The following is a 16,708-nucleotide window of genomic DNA, read 5'->3' as shown; positions in this document are numbered from 1 at the left end:
ACACTGGAGTGCTAATCGCCCGCTGTTAGAACGAGTCGCTTTGAAGCCACAAGCTGGCATATTGGTACTCCTTATTTTCCTCCAGTAACTAGGGAATATGTGAGCTACGGCATCGAATAACGAGGATTTTCTCATGTTCAGGGGTGGCTTAAAACTTTAAAAATGTCAAATGCCATATACTTTTATGTTATGTTCTAAAACTATCAAGTACTGAGAAAGTCATGTGCTGAAATATTTAGCATTTTATTTATTTGATATATATATAATATTTATAAATACATAAATAATGATATACAAAAATATATATTTACATATACTTATATATACTTATACATATACAAATACTTATATATAAACATATATATATATATATATATATATATATATATATATATATATATATATATATATATATATATTATGAATAACATGTAAAATATTTTTAGCACCTAATTTCCTAGTAGTTGATAGTGTTAGTACATCCATTGACTGTAGAATTACCTATGAAACGTTTTCACTCAGCCAAAAAACTGCTTGTTGTTGCAATCAAATCCTATGGGATTCTGTGAGAGTAGGGAGTAGCAAGATGGCAGCCAGTGACTTCAGTTTTTCGGCAAAATCAGCACTCCAGTGTATAATATAGCTCAGTGGATGACACACAGCTCTACATCACCATGTCACCAGGTGACTATGAAGCCATTCTATTGCTGAGTAAATGGTTAGAAGAAATCAATGCATGGATGTGCTGACATTTTCTTCAATTGAATAAAAACAAAACTGAAGTAATATTTTTTTGGACCAATGGAGGAGAGATCAAAAGTTAACTCACAGCTCTAGTTGCTTCAGCTAGAAACCACCGATCAAACCCGAAATCAGACGTGAACCTCCAAAAAGCATCTAAACACAATTACAAAGTTGGCCTTCTATCACCTGAAGAACATTTCCTAGCCTCTCGCTAGATAGATGTAGTTCCACCTAGCATCAACACATCCAACGTGTGGAGCTCTGCGTAACGAAATCCATTCGGCGAGAGGTTAAACATTTCCAGGATTGAAGGACTAATGTCTCAGCAGGATCTGGAAAAACTAATCCATGCGTTTATATTTAGTAGAATTGATTACTGCAACGGTGTCTTCACAGGTCTGCCTAAAAAGTGGATCAGATCGCTGCAGCTGATCCAGAACGCTGCTGCCCGCGTCCTCACTAAGACTAAGAAAGTAGAGAACATCACCCCAGTTCTAAAGTCCTTACACTGGCTCCCTGTATCTCAGAGAATAGACTTTAAAATGCTTATTTTTGTCTATATATAATTGAATGACATACCACCTAAATACATCACAGACTTGTTATCAGTGTATCAACCCTCCAGACTAATAAGGTCTTCTGACTCCAGCCTACTCTACAGAACCAGAACCAATCAAGATTAAAGCACCATGAAAATTAAACTTGTCTGTTTCTGACTGTAAAGGCTCTTTCATCACTAGTAAGAGAGATCTCTAGATCCTTTGATTACATTTTAGGATTTTTAGAGGGGTTTTTTATCATCTTGCAGTCCTATCTTGCAAATGAGCCAGTTGGCAAACTATCTTATGTGCAGTGGAAATTAGATTCCTCTAACATCTCTCAAAATTCCCTACCACACTCATCAGCTGTGAGAAGGTAACTCTTTCCATCTCATTATGCTGTTCACTCTCACAGTCAGAAACGCACCAAGCTAAGTGTCTGGAGTTTGAACGGTCAAGGTTCCTTCAAATTGCTGATTAACAATGTTCCAATGATGTACACATGATGCAATCCACCTAAGCAGAATTGTAATAATTTTCAGTGGGAATAAATGTAAATGCCCTGATTTATTCCTCTCAAGAAATTGCATTTTTTTATGGTATTCTACAAAGCTTTAAAAGGTCCTTCTTCAGTTTTTGTTTTATTTATAGTACTTGACATTTTGGGGGTTTAAAGCGATATGAAATATCAAAATATGTTTTACTATCTTAAAAACACAGTGTTACACAGATTTTTGTATTTTTTTTATTTTTACTTGACTGCATGTCAAATATCAGCTTTGTCCAGACTTAAACTGATCCGGCAATTTTTATTTTTACAGTAAAATAGGGGTTTTCACTAAACAGAAAGAGCCTGTGTGGTGTATTGTTAAAATAGGTAAGAGAGCCAATAGCGCACTGAAAAATAATGCTGTGTTATTTACAAACAGAATCTTGTGGCAATGTCCACAAATTCCTGAAAATTTAAATTGATCTGGCTTAGGCCGATTGGGAAGATCAACAGTAGTCGGACTTTCCCCACGGAAAGTCAGAGAAATTTTTCTGCTGATTGTCGAATCCAACATGACAGCTCCTCTCATCAACAACAGTGAGCCTCTTATAAAATGTGTTTATTTTACAAGGCAGTTGTAAGTGTGCGTCTAAAATCAATATAACAAATTAAAAGTGGTGTTTGCATGTGGAAAGTAGAACTTTAAAGGACATTCACAGGATGTACAAACAAAACAACAGCTTTCCCGGCCATCGCCATATTGGAATCCTAACCTTTGGTTTTTTTTTGTTTTATTTTGGAATCCCGGCTTTTCTGACTGTGTTAACCAAAATGATTTTTACTCGGGTTCACCTTATAGTGCATTCCATTTATCCTCGGTGGTGGGAAATTCTAACCGGAACGGCCCCTAACGTCGGAATTACGAGTCGCAAACTCGGTACAACAGGATGTCACCCAACTTCTGTTTTCATGATGGCTGCTACTTGCAGCAACACTGAGTAAAACATCATGCTTTGTCTGTTTGCAGCAGCTCTCTATTATTTATACAGCGTTTATTCAGCCGTACAGTCGTACAGGTGCTACCTTTGAGACCTCCGAGGCAAGAGGAACGCACCAGTTTTCCCAGCTCCTAGTTTCGATTTCCTAGGCAAATGCAACATTAGTGCGTCGTTGTTTACCACGTTGGATGCACTGCTGCTGTAGTCATTTACTATGACCTCAGAAATGGTCATGGCCAGAGTGCGAAATACGTGGGGGTCCGGGGGAGCTCGACCCCCCCCCCCCCCCCCCCCCCCGATTAACCCATGAGACCCCCTGAAAGCCTTAAAAGCAAAGTTAAAAAGGGGTCTTAAATTGTGTCAAAAAAATTAAAAATGAAATATTTTTTTGTCACTAAAAAATGTTGAAGCTCAACATGTCCAGTATTTAAAATTCAAAACATTTATTCACAAATATCAGAATCAGATATACTTTAATGATCCCAGGGGGATTAATACTAAAAATGTTTAAATTTTAGTATTAGGAACTGATCTTATCTGTTGTGCCTGTGCACTTTATCTGTTTCACTGTTGGTGAATGAGGAAAGTCCTCTCGAGTCCTTGTATGTCTGGTCAATGTGAAGAATTGACATTAAAGCTAAATTTGACTTTGACATTGTAATGTTATAGGCCTACTGCATATTGAGAACATTTACATCGGTATTGCGCAACAATCGGGAGATGGGGACCCCCCCAAATATTGACAGGTATTTCGCACACTGGTCATGGCAGTCCAAAAAAAACTGATTGCTAGAAAGGAAGTGAGTGATCATGCAAAATCTCTCTCTCTCTCTCTCTCTCTCTCTCTCTCTCTCTCTCTCTCTCTCTCTCTCTCTCTCTCTCTCTCTCTCTCTCTCTCTCTCTCTCTCTCTCTCTCTCTCTCTCTCAGGCCAACAGTTTTCATGGCAATGTGTGAAACTGGTTGCTGATTCAAGCTGCTTGTCGTCCTCCATGCAAACGCTATATTAGGATATTAGGCACAACTACAAGTCAGTGGTGCCTGCTGGTTCTCTGTTTATGGAGCTGGACTAACTGGGAGACAGGCTCCCATGTACATATAAGGTACAGTACAGGCATTGTGTAGATCCGTGTAGAGCTGAGTTTCTTGCAAGATGCTTGTCTTCATTATCTAAAATCCCAGATTCATTCAGTGGGAATATTATTTGTCATCACTGGGTGACAATGAAGCACATCTGGAGCTGGGTTGTAATATCAGTGTGGGTATTTTCCGATCATGACGCAGCTGTTATACTTTTCCCCCTCACTGGATGTCACTGTTGCATTAGCTGTTTGTGTGAACCTGCAGTGCTGATCATCACTGCCCCCCTCCCCCGTATCTGTCTGCCCGGGTCTGCAGCCGTGTGCACCATCATGCGTGCTGAGGCTGAAGCATGCATGTGTGAATGAGGCCGCCTCCTGCTACAAGTCCTCCCCCGTCTTCACCGCTGGCCTCCTCCGCTTCGCATCCCTCTGCGGACGACCCCTCGTCGCTCCTGGGGCTGTCGCGGCAGCTTCAGCATCCATCCGCCCTCCCTTTCGGCAGCATCTTCTCCATCCTCCATAGCGTTCATTTTTCACAAGCACCCGGGCTCTGCCAAGCTTGCGCACGCAGCATTCATTTGAGCTGTCTCAGACATTTGCGAACCAAAACAGAAAGAAAAAGCGACCAAGCTGCCACGTCCTCAGTGACTCTTCCCCGCTGCATCCTCTCTCTTCCCTTCTGCTTGCCTGGGCTCGTCATCGCAGGGTCTCGACTTCCCATTATCTTCACCATCATCTTCTCTCGAAAGCTGCCAAGCTGTCTCTTCTTCCTAGGAAGGTGTGTTTTGGCTGGACAGCTGGTTTACCACTGTCCCTCTGGAAGATGCTCCTGTGGATGAAGACGGAGGAAATGGCCCTAGGGGAGCTGCTGGAGAGACTAAGGAGTGTCACCCAGACCATAGGTGGGTAACGACAATCAAAGCCAGCCATGTTGCCATTATTATTGCTTAGTATTAAATTCTGGAAATGTATTTAATCATCTGCATGCAGGCGGTTTCATCTGTTTCTGATGTCGCTCAGGTATTTTACCTTTTGCTAGTATAATTGAAGAATAAGATCATCATCCACCTATCTGATCCTTTGACATGGTGTTATTAAAGATTGGCAACTATTGGTGTTGAACACTCTTGCCTCATGTTATTTTACTGAAATTATTACTGACTTTCTGTCAAACACTTTAAAATCTTACATAGAATCTGTTCAATGATGTTTGATACACAGAAAGCCTGGCAGCAGATCGTGAACTTGGCTGACTGAGCTGTGTGTGACTCACTGACCTATGTGACCCTTTAATGATAATTTCGTTGTATCATTTTAGAAAATCACCATTTGAGAGATTTTGATGTTAATTACTCTGCAGTTTCAGATTCCAACCAAAGCACTATCTTTTATTTTCCACCCATCGGTGATAGAGCCACCCATCCACCTGTCTGCCCATCCATGAATCCATGCATCCATCCATCCATCCATCCATCCATCCATCCATCCATCCATCCATCCATCCACCCATCTGGACATGCTCTTGTTTATAATTAAAAAAGAAAAACCATGAGTCTAGAAAGTCAATTTATTTTATAGTGTTTTCATGCCTACTGAGGCGTGTTTGTAAACTGGAATCCGTTCCCCATATCCAGTGTCACTGCACAGATTTATTATGTTTCCTCTCTCCAACACCAAAGCCACTAACATGAGTTTTGAAGCCTGTCTCCCATTTCCTCTGATCCATTTATAGAAATCCGCCTTAATCCACTCACTGTGGGCAAACCATCCCCTCTCACTTTCACAACTACACTTATACATAGACAAATTTACACTTAATCTATTTTGTTGACTAAATATTATCATCCAGAGAGACACATTGCGTATTATGTAGTTTAAAACATGTGTTTATTGAAATATGTTGAGGTATTTACTTTTTTTTTTTGTAAGCTGTTGGCTTTATTTCCGTCCATTTCTTCCCAGCAGCTAAGATGGTGAAAGCATGGCAGTAGTGAGTGGGTGGACTTGAGAAAGGAGGAGAAATATTACAATCTATGTCCAGGCGACAGCAAAGGAAAATGCACAAATCTCTGCCCTTCCAGTGTTATTTTTGTAGCATTTCTCTTCCACATTAAAAATCAAGTATAAAAAATAGGTCATATTGTCATTTTTCATTTTGTTTACGTTGATAGACGTTGAACGAGGGGAATCAAATCTAACATAACAGCTCGGTAACAGTTCCTAAAGAAAATGTGACGCGAATGCTGTATGGCAGGAGGATGGGAGCAGTAATCAGCCTAGAGAGGAGAGCCTGCAGAAGACAGACAGGAAGGGAGAGTGATGAGGAGACGTTCACAGAAAACTGTGTCGCTGGAAAGACTTTGCTGTCTCTAAGACGTAACGTGGAGAAGCATTCTGTGGAGGAAAGCAATGACTGGCATATTTAACCTATTTAATTTCCCAGAGAAACTGTATCCAGCACACAGCTGTCTGTTCCTGCCTCTTTTGTTTCTGTTTGGTTAGATGCGCATTTAGTCAATATCTGTAAACTCAAACAAATAAAGCGATCATATTTCTTCCCAACCTGCAACTGACTGAGATTTAATCTCTTTTTTATTTTATTCTTCATGGTAGTCAGGTAGAAATCGAGTCAGACACACCCAGTTTATATTTAAGCCATGTCATCTGAAACACCGGGGACAAGGGAAGTTTTTATTTCGTTTTAAAATCTAGGTCATAAATATGGCTGTAGGTCATTGTAATCAGATAGGTTCTACAAATCAGAAGCTAATGTTACAATAATAAGGAAGTACAAGAAACAATGGACCATATTGGGCAAATTTTTTTTATCATGGTCATCTTTTAGTCTCAAGCTAAGGGATTTGCAAAATAAATAAATTACTAAAATTTGAAAACTTGTTTAAAGGCGATAGACGGATGCAGAATTCTTGAGGCAGGAATGCTTCCATAAAGTCACACAGTTGCAAAAATTTGGAGATCCAAATAATTATGCACCATGAACACTGTAGTGGTAAGACATTTTTTTTCCACCAGCGTCTACCATGAAGCTTAGATGCTCTCTGGATGGGTGAACATTCAAAATGTCAGTGACCTTTGTCCTGACAAAGTCTCATGTTCAACCAGCAGCTAACTTTGAGCTATTTTAGTCTCAAACTCATTCTTCTGCCTTGTGGCCACTGCTAGTTTTACTTAGAGATACATCAATCAGATTTTTGGGGATGATTTACTATCTCCAGATTTGTAAAGCTTTGATGCTGACATATTTTTCATCAGATTCCTCTGTAAGAACTAAGATATAAGAGATATGAACAGCATCAAACATTATGCTTTTTAGCCTTCTTCCTGTCATGGATATTTATTAATATTTTATAGTAGGAGCAGTGGCGGCGTCATGTCACTGAATAAGAGAACAGTCACAAAGCAACTGGGTTTTACTCTTTTAAAACAGATAAAATGATTATAGAGGCAATATTTGAAACTGCCTTTAACAGCTTATTTTACCAATTAGCACAGCTAGCAATAAAAAAAAACTAAACAAAAAACATTTATATGCATATTCTAGAGAATGTAGGTCATTTAAGATTTCCAAAAGGCTGCCAACATTTTAAAATCCAGCGAGTTCTATCAAACAGAGGATGAAAGCTTTGCTTTCTATAATTTATCTTTCCTGTTATCTGCCGAAATTCTCACTCTTCCACTGACTGAGTAAACTGTACGTGTATGAACTCATCGTAAAAAGTGTTTCTAGCATATTTTCTTTCCTTTTAAATTGCTTCCTACATTTTTGTGCTTCCCCTGACTTTATTTTCTTATCGCTAATACTAAATATCTAACTTTGAGTCTTCTTCCCTCAGTAGCAGCATCTACACTGAATAGGGTAATTGCACAACGTAGCAGTGCTTAGTGGGGTGTGTTCACAGATCAGAAAAATATCAGATTTTTGAGTTTCCAGCTTGTTGGTCACTTATCAGAGCTCAGCAAGCTGAAAATTAGCTGATTCCAGTGAGCAGCCAATATCTCTGTGCATCTCTGTGATATTCAAACTGAATTTTTTCAGTTTGATTTGGTTTATTTCTTGAACAGGCAGACCATAACACACACTAACTGAAATAAACATTTGTTTACCTGGTCAAAAGAGTGGATAGAAGTGTAAACTTATATCATCCCCAACCCTTCTTCCTACATCATATAAAAGTGTCCATGTGGGCTTGATGAACATCATTGTAATTATTTTGCAGTGCTAGCCACAGACAGCTTTTTCATGTGGACTGTTGACCCACATCCAGTGTATTTAAAGGGGCACATTCAGATGCCTTTGTCACAGTAAGCATTTTCAGCCGTGGGTTTTTATGTCCCTGCTTAGAATAATTTTATGCTTTCATTTGTTCATAGAAAAGGTTATGTGGGCTTTTTTTTTTTTATTCGGTTTATAATCTATAACCGGTAAAAACCCATACCTCTTTTTTGTGTCCTTAGAAATGTTTAATTTGTGCTAGTAGATTATAAAAAAGGGGTATGGGGTGGATAGAAAGTGTTTCAACTCAGCTTCATGTAGCTGTCTTTGGAGTAAAAGGAAGATGTTTAATATATGCCATTAGTTCTTTTTTCAGATTCTCCTTCCTGTCATTGTTTGGGCAGAAAGTTCAGTGGGGAAGTTTATAAATCAGATATGGATGTCGCAATGTTTTTGGTAACATAATGTGAGGTTCTGTTTCCTTTTTTAGCTAGAGGTCAGCTGAGCTGTGCGATCATCCCTAAGGGCAGAGCAGGTGTACAGCCAGATGGATCCAGCAGGATGCTATTAGTCCCCAGCATGTCAGTCAAGGCCTTAAAGACAAGAGTGTCGCAGTAACTTATCATTTCCTTTATATATTTACAGTATATATATATATATATATATATATATATATATATATATATATATATATATATATATATATACATACATAAAATTCTGTAATTAATTGGAATTATATGTTTGGATGCTCCTCAAACAAATTTTAATTTGCTGCACAAAAAACAGTGCCTGCAATCAAATATATCCAGATTTCTGTTGAATTTGTTAACAGTTAAATAACCCGGGCTGCACAGCGGCACAGTTGGTGGCCCGAAGGTTGTGGGTTCAAACCCCAGCATGGGGTCTGTCTGCTGCATGTAGTTTGCATGTTGTCTCTGTGCATGTTGTTCTCTGCCAAATTCATGCTTAATAGATACATTTCCTTAGCAAAACTGATGGCATCTCGTATCTGCGTGCTGTAAAAGTGAAGTTTAGATAACTTAAAAACAATATTTTTAAGACTCTCAAAACAACCCTCACTCTTCTTTGTCAGTTTTGATTATGCATTTCAAAAACTACAATTTCATATAACATTTGCATTGTTTAGGTCAAACATTGAAATATCTTGGCTTAAAAATCTTTTTTTGCCCAAAACAACCCCTCTCAGAGTGTGAAAGGGCGTCATATTTAAGGGTATTTAGGGAGGTTGTACGATTTTATTTAATCATTATTTAATCAAGCAGGACAGATTAAGAACAATGTTTTTTTTATACTGGCCTGGTAAAAGTCAGGGCCGCATTTATAAAAAGACAAAGGTATAAATACTACACCATCCTTAGTAAACATGTTACTAAGGATAATTTGAAATACATGACGAAGTTTAGAGCATACGGGTAATGGCAATTAAAAAAATGTTTGCCACTCAATAAAAACATGACAGGCCAGCAGTATTTGACCATAAGGAGAACCATAAAGCTCTAATTTTAACCTTGGAGATAAAACAGCCCAGTTAGGGCTTTGTGTGAGTCTTTTCAGTCTCAGATGCAATAGGTTGAACTGGTAACAATGCAGAGTAAACTAAAAGCACACATACTCCACATGGACAGAGATTTGTTGTTTCTCTCCAGGTGACAAGAACAAAGGTCTTTTTTTCTGGCCAAAACATTGCAAACATCAAATTAATTCAATTCCTAGGAAATCATCAGTGGTCCCACCCCCCCCCCCCCCCCACCACCACCACCACCACAGTTCATCCACTTCCTGGTTCTGACACCCAAGAAGAAAGTTCTGCCCAGATTATGTGTCAAGAACAACCCGAAGAGCTTCCCAACCAGAGCTGCAAGAATATAATGATGTAATTTTGTTCTTGCAGCTTCAAGAATGAGATTTATCTGTTCTTGTATGCACAGGTCTGGAATTTGGTTAGTCTAGTCTAGCTAAAGATGTTTTAATTTAGCTCACAAATCACCGCCTAAACCCACCGTAACCAATCCTGATCAGTCATTTATGATTGCGCCTTCATCAATACAGAGTCCCAATCCAGTACCTAAGTAAAGCTTTGTTAACCATTGTTGCATAACCAGTGGCATTTAGTGCAGTAAAAAAAACAAAAATTTAATTTCACAACTGTTTCATTGTTGTTGTTGTTTTTGAACCCTTACCACTGACTTTCAGGATGCTTTCAGTTACTTATAATTGTTATTCTTTATGCTGACAGATATTTTCCCCCAACCAGACTTTCTGAAAGTCTGGTTGGGGAAAAATATCTGTCCTGAGAAGCCTCAAACTGCCTCTTGTTTTCTCGTTTGTTTCAAAACATAGATTTGAATCAACACGTGCAGATACAGTCTTCTGTGAACGTAAACATTGCTCCTGACTATAAAATTGTCTTAATCATCTGGAACAGTTTGGTGAAACGCTAAGCTAATACTGGCCCGTTTACGCTTTGTTTTGATCTGACCTGTTGATAATTCGTCTCCTGACATAAGTCGAGGTGGTTTCTTCCAGCGGTTGAAATTTAAAGAAACTGTTGAGTTTCTTTTATATTTATGGTTAGTGTTTCACGGTTAAGAATAACTGTGCACAGCACAGAGCAGGTCACATGACACAGGCACACAGGGATCTGCTGCAGCAGCCAGTACAGTCTTTCATGTGGAATAAAGGGTAGATAGATAAGCAATATTCATTATATCAGCAAAATAATATGCACGGGCTTTGAAAAGTTGGCTTGCCAGACATGAATAAGGAGCTCACTTGGGACGTGACTGACATAAAATCACAAATAGTGCTTATCAACAATGAGGATTGCATGTGGAGTTTAGTGCAAGACTCTGATACTATTAATTTAAACATACCTAGATCAGGACTCTGAGCATTTCTTGTGATTAGATTGGAAAAATTTTTTGTTTTTGTCTTGTAAATTGGCTCACATTAATGACCACCACCAAAATATTACCCAATGTAATGTTTTTGACAACGAAGTTACCTTAAAGCTATAATGAAAATGTGTCCTTACCATTTACCTGACGTTATCGCTAAAATGTGGAGATGCAGAGATTTATATTGAAGAAAAATTTGGAATCTGTGCATTGTCTGATCCTGGCTATAAAATCCTCCTGGATATCTGTTAAAACGTGGCTGATGTTGAGTGCTGTCGCCTCATCAGTATGTGAGACTGCAGCTGCTCTCCCATCTCTTCTGTAAGCCTACAAACAGTGAGTTGTCGTTTACTTGCCAGCTTTAACTTTCAGGCCGAACCAAACGCTCACACCGAACACACACACACACACAAACTTGAAAGGCTCCCAGAGAAGCACCCTCTTCTCAACTCAAGCAGCACTCCCTCTCTTCGCTCCTTAACTTCACTTACCAACAGCACATTGTCAGATGCTGTGTACGGTGTATGTAGACTGTTAAATTTGTTTGGCAGTAGTTAATTATTTTAGCACACAACGGGTTTCAGCGGTTTTCAGTCCTTTACGTGATGCCGTCGTTCGCCGGGCTTCGGATGTGTGAAAGAATTTACAGATTCAAAGCAGATTAGTAGAGGAGTGGAGGAGTATAATTAGCTTGAGAAGCAGAAGGGGATTTGCCTTCCACCGGCTGCCCTCTGCTTCTGTTGCACTCGACCTTCCTTCCCGCTTGTCTTACTTGCTGCTGCAGCTCTGCACGGCCAGTAGTTGCACAAGCGTGGAGGCATGAGTGTCAGGGTGTGTGTGCGTCTGTGTTCCCATTCTCACCTCCAGAGTAAACCGTTTTGGTTTCAGAGGTTGTGCAGACAGTGACTCAGCTCTTTCTAAATTCTGCCGGCTTTGCACAGCGCTGTTTCCTCGAGTCCCCAATGTGGCACTGCAGAGGACGCTGGACTGGCGTGGTACCCGGGGCAGGGATGTCCTCGCTCAATGCATGCGAGATCCTGTCACTGGGATCCTGACAAACTTGGCAAAAGAAGAAAGTTTCCGTCCATGTCCGGATTTGGGGAGCGCGTTTTGGAGTCTGTTAGAGTGTGCCGCGAGGGATCTCCTTGGATGCCAGTTTTTCTTTGAGTGTGAAGACCAGTGGCCCGCTGTCATGTCCCTGCCTGAGTTTCTGCGGGAGGGTGGAGAGGCGTCCTACCGGATCATGAACCGCCTCAGTCATCTCATCCAGAACTTGGACATCTCAGGACTGGGTTCTCCTTTCCCATTCAGTCCTGCCAGTCGCAAGAACTCCTGGACCGACTGGGACGGTAAGACGGACAGAGGAGCGAAGCCTCTCTTGATAGTATGTGTGTGTTTGTCGTAAGATCCCATCGGTCCACGACTTTAACTCTGCAGAGTCTGCATTGCTGCAGATTTTGTGTGTGCGTGTGTGTTGTGCATAATATATTCATCTGGCCAGAGAGTTCTGCAAGGCATCGAGCCCAGAGCCCCACAAAGTGTTTCCTGTGGGCTTCCCTTGTTTCCCACTGGGCTGTTTTGTGTCTTTGTGTGTGTCACATTTTGTGCATGTAAGAGTGCATGACTGTGCAGCTTAAGTAGCCTCCTCATTTTCCAGCTCCCAGATCTCTGCAGCTGCGCTGACATTTTCCGTAGGAGAAAGAGGATTTCTCAGCAAATGCGGTGCTTGCAGCATGCAGCACCTTGCCGGGCAGAAGGACTGGTGCAGTGGAAAAGGAACTGCCGGGTTGAAAATGCTGGGGTTTCAGTTTGGCATCCTGTTAGATTGTTTCCACATTGAGACGTTGTTTTTTTGTGACCGATTTTGAAAAGGAGTTCTAGCTAACGGCAAAAAAAAAAGAATGGTAAGAAAAACGAGGAAAAGTTCATCTGAATGGGAGCGAGGGATACCAATGGTACCAGTCAAGTCAAGTGAGTGGATTGTATCTTTTCATTTAGAGATGTTTTAGCATTTGAATGCTTTTTTTTAATTATAGGTTGCTGCATTTCTAACCTAAAGCTTAGAATATTCCTTAAAAAATTCACTTCTTTTTTTTTCCACAACAGTTACTCAGACATTGGTGCTTGTGGTGTTTCTGGACGAAGGTATATGTTTTAAGCTATGACTATAGCTTACAATTATAGACTTTACAAGCGTCACTATTTGTTTTGGAGCATGACAGCATGTCCTTCTTCAGTACTGTGTTGTTAATGGTTTCCTAGGGAGGTTCTTATTTTCTTCCAGCTCTGGAAAAGTCGTTGTTCTTAAAGAAGAGAACAGAAGGATTTGAAAGACATCTCACTGATTCTTGTGTAGTGAAATTTTCTAAACTGTTTTTTTTTTTACCTGATATGCTGAAAAACAGAATGTAAATAAGGATTTTTCAAAAGCAAGAAATAATTGTAAAAAGTTCCAATTTAGTGTTGATTTTCTTTAATAGGCAGAGGCTCACATATATGCATATAGCTGGAATCATTTGGGTCATTGTCCAGCTCTGTCCATGTTTGAACTCTAGCTGTTTATCTGAGGTCACGTTGAAGGATTCACACGTACTTGTTCTTTTTTATTTTTCCACCCACTTTGCACAACACAACAGTGCCACTGACTGACGGGTTGATGCTACCACCATAGTGTTTGACAGACGGCGTTTGTAGGTTTGAAAGCTTCGTCTTGACTCCTGAGACCATTTTTCTTGTCACTGTGGCCAAATAGCTCAATCTTTGTTTCTTCTGACCATAAAATCTTTCTTTAGAGTGCATTTGGCCTTCTCATTTGGGCAGGTGCAAATTTCAGTCATCCGGGAAGGTGTAGTCGTAGAAGCAGATGTTTTTTGTTGGTGAATAATAACCTTACTTCACCGTAGAAAGCCACAACAATGTCCGACTATCTGCCATTTTATGAGTGGCTTGTGCCTCTGCAGTTCCTGTAAGCATCCAAACCAATTTGCATTTGTTTGAGGGTGGCTATTGGGTCTTCCAACAGGACAGTGGTCACAAACACACATCAAAAGGAGTTTTGTATGACTAATGTTAAGCTTCCTGAATAACCTAGTCAAACATCTGACCCGAACCCTTTTGAAAACCTATGGACTGTGCATAAAAGGCATGTCTGTAAAATAAAACCAACCAGTACAAATGAACTCTACCAACTCTCTCTCAGCCAGAATTAATACAAGAAATTGTTGACCCGCTTCTGGCTTTTAAATGTCCTTGAAGTTTTATGTGATATAAAAAAAAAGATAATTTCATATTAACAACTAAAAGACCAGACATTAAATTATATTTATGCACATTACTGTAAGTCATTGTCTGACTAAAGTCATATACTATACATATTTTGCATTTTTCTAATTGGCTTTAAAACTCACCAGGTCTGTGCACTGCAAAAACAGGACTAAAAATAACTAAAATTTTCTTGAAACGAGTGCATTTATCCTTAATTTGAGCAGGTAAATAAGATTATCTGCCAATGGAATAAGAATGTTGCACTTAAAATAGGAACAACTCATCTCCATCATCTTATTTTAAGTCCAGGATGTCTAATTATCTTGTTTTAGGGGTCAAAATACTCATTCTATTGGCAGATAATCTTATTTACCTGCTCAAATCAAGGACAAACGTACTAATTTCAAGAAATGTTTACTTATTTTTAGTTCTGTTTTTGCAGTGTGGAGGTTAGATGTGCATATTTCTGATCACAATGGCTGCTCCTCTGTTTGTTCTGTATCATCTGCAAACACAGAACACTCACATGTTCAGATACATGACACACGCATTATTGTCCTTCAAAGCAGTCTGGAAATATTTGCTCACTCATTCTCCCCGGCTGTAGTTTTCCTTTGATAATGTGTGATTTACAAAGAAGTGCCCATAAACACACAGTGCGGGCGGATAAATGTATAGATCATATTGTGTCGCGGTAGCAGGCTGCCACCTCATTCAGCAGTCTCATGGTTAAAGATGGAGCTTGAGTGCTTTTGAACCACAAAATGAGTTGGTGTTATTTATGATGCTGATGTTCACAACTGAATATTCTTTGTATGTTAAGCCCTCTGATCTGATCATTTATGAACGTCTGATTATTTATGGTACGTGGTAACTTTTGAGCTCAGTAAATCATGGCGAAACAAGCCAACGTCTTCACCCCATTTTACTTTATTCAAAAGAACAGCAAAACCTCTTCTGTACATGCGCAAAACAGTTCAGACAAAAGCAGTCGATCTGAGAATCATCAAACTCTAATGGGCTGTAAATGGTGTAATGAATTTTAATACTTCTTGTGCTGCCTTTACAACTTTTTAAATAGAACAAAAAAGTATTAACTATGAAATATGAATAATTTCACCTCTTTCACTATATTAATTGTCAATACCTCTAAACCATTTATTTTACCCTGTGTATGAAACACTTGTAAATATTGTAACAATTTTATAATTTTAGCCTGTCACATGCACTTTAATTTGTCTTTTTATTTTATTTATAAAAAGATTTAGAGGGAATAGAAACAGAAGCCAAAGAACAAATCTGACATTCCATCATCTCAATAGTATAGATTAGAATAGAATAGAATAGAATAAAATAGAATACAATAGAATACAATAGAATTACCTTTATTGTCCCACAATGAAAAAAATTCAGGCGTGACAGAGGCAGAAACACGTAGACTTACACACTAGATTAAATAATATTTAAAAAGCTACATTTAAAGTTTAGTTGCAAAGCAGAAAAAAAAGAACTTATAAGAAGGGAAACAATGCTGCACAATTATTAATTGATAATACAGAATATTCAAGTAAAAATGCAACATTGAGGTTAAATTGAGGAAAGGCAGCAGGCGATTCACAGAATGTAAGAAAACTGTGCAATATGCATGATTATTTCAAGCAAACACCCCCAGAGAAGCTAGAACGTGTACAAAGGGACTTTAGCATCTGAGAGACCGTCGAAATGATTCTTGATCAAATCGAGAACCTGTGGAACCGTTAGCATGTTGCAAACACTTATTGAGTTTGTTGGGAGCAGCAGTTTGAGTTAGCAAATTTTGCACAATGTTTCAACGCAGTCTTAAACATTTACTTCGAAATCTTTGAAACATGAATTTGTTGGAAAACATTTTTCATCACTGCAGTTATAAGAAGGGTTTGGTTGATGTATTGGCAATTTCTTTTTTTATCAATACTATTCATCAAACTAGTTTTGAAATGTAAATAAAAACAGATAAATTGCTCTTCTCAGATTTGGCACTCCATGCATTATGTATTGAATGGATTTTTTCTAACTCCCCCCCTCCCCCCCAAACAATTGTGAAAGAAAGCACTGTTTATCGACCCATTTACAGACCAAATAAAGGGAGATTTTTCCATTTTGATGACTTATTGTGCAGCTTTTCTAGCATGCGACCTGCAGATCAACAGTCAGAGCCAATCAAGAGAAATCTGGCTTGGTTTATGTAGCTACAGTTGTATCATGGGTTGATTATTTGGTGCATAAATTATTTGTATTCCAGTTTAATGAAAATAATACAATTATAAGGTTGGGATTTAGGTGACTGTATAGCGGAGAACTAAAGCATTTAGAAAGTTGTACAAAATTAAAATTAAAAGGAGCATTTCTACAACCATTCAAAGGATTTCTTTTTTCCTTAAAATGTAAAACCATTCCTG

The 16,708-nt window shown here is 39.0% G+C and overlaps 1 protein-coding gene across 3 annotated transcripts in view; it reads left to right on the top strand.

Annotated features, from left to right (window-relative positions):
• The first annotated feature begins 4,128 nt into the window (after positions 1 to 4,128).
• The window catches only part of mcf2lb (mcf.2 cell line derived transforming sequence-like b), a 51,712-nt gene continuing 39,132 nt past the window's right edge, over positions 4,129 to 16,708 (top strand). Inside the window, exon 1 of one of the 3 annotated variants that reach the window (XM_036139116.1) lies at positions 4,129 to 4,753. In XM_036139116.1, the coding sequence (XP_035995009.1) occupies positions 4,675 to 4,753 (79 nt within the window). In that variant the 5' untranslated portion in view covers positions 4,129 to 4,674. Of the gene's footprint in view, positions 4,754 to 11,756; positions 12,356 to 12,681; positions 12,978 to 16,708 lie in introns of those variants that run through there. The other 2 variants (XM_021317443.2, XM_036139117.1) reach the window with 2 other exon arrangements.

Source organism: Fundulus heteroclitus, chromosome 7, assembly GCF_011125445.2.
Source record: "Fundulus heteroclitus isolate FHET01 chromosome 7, MU-UCD_Fhet_4.1, whole genome shotgun sequence".
In the NCBI taxonomy this organism is placed as follows: domain Eukaryota; kingdom Metazoa; phylum Chordata; class Actinopteri; order Cyprinodontiformes; family Fundulidae; genus Fundulus; species Fundulus heteroclitus.
This window is presented reverse-complemented; position numbering and strand designations above follow the sequence as displayed.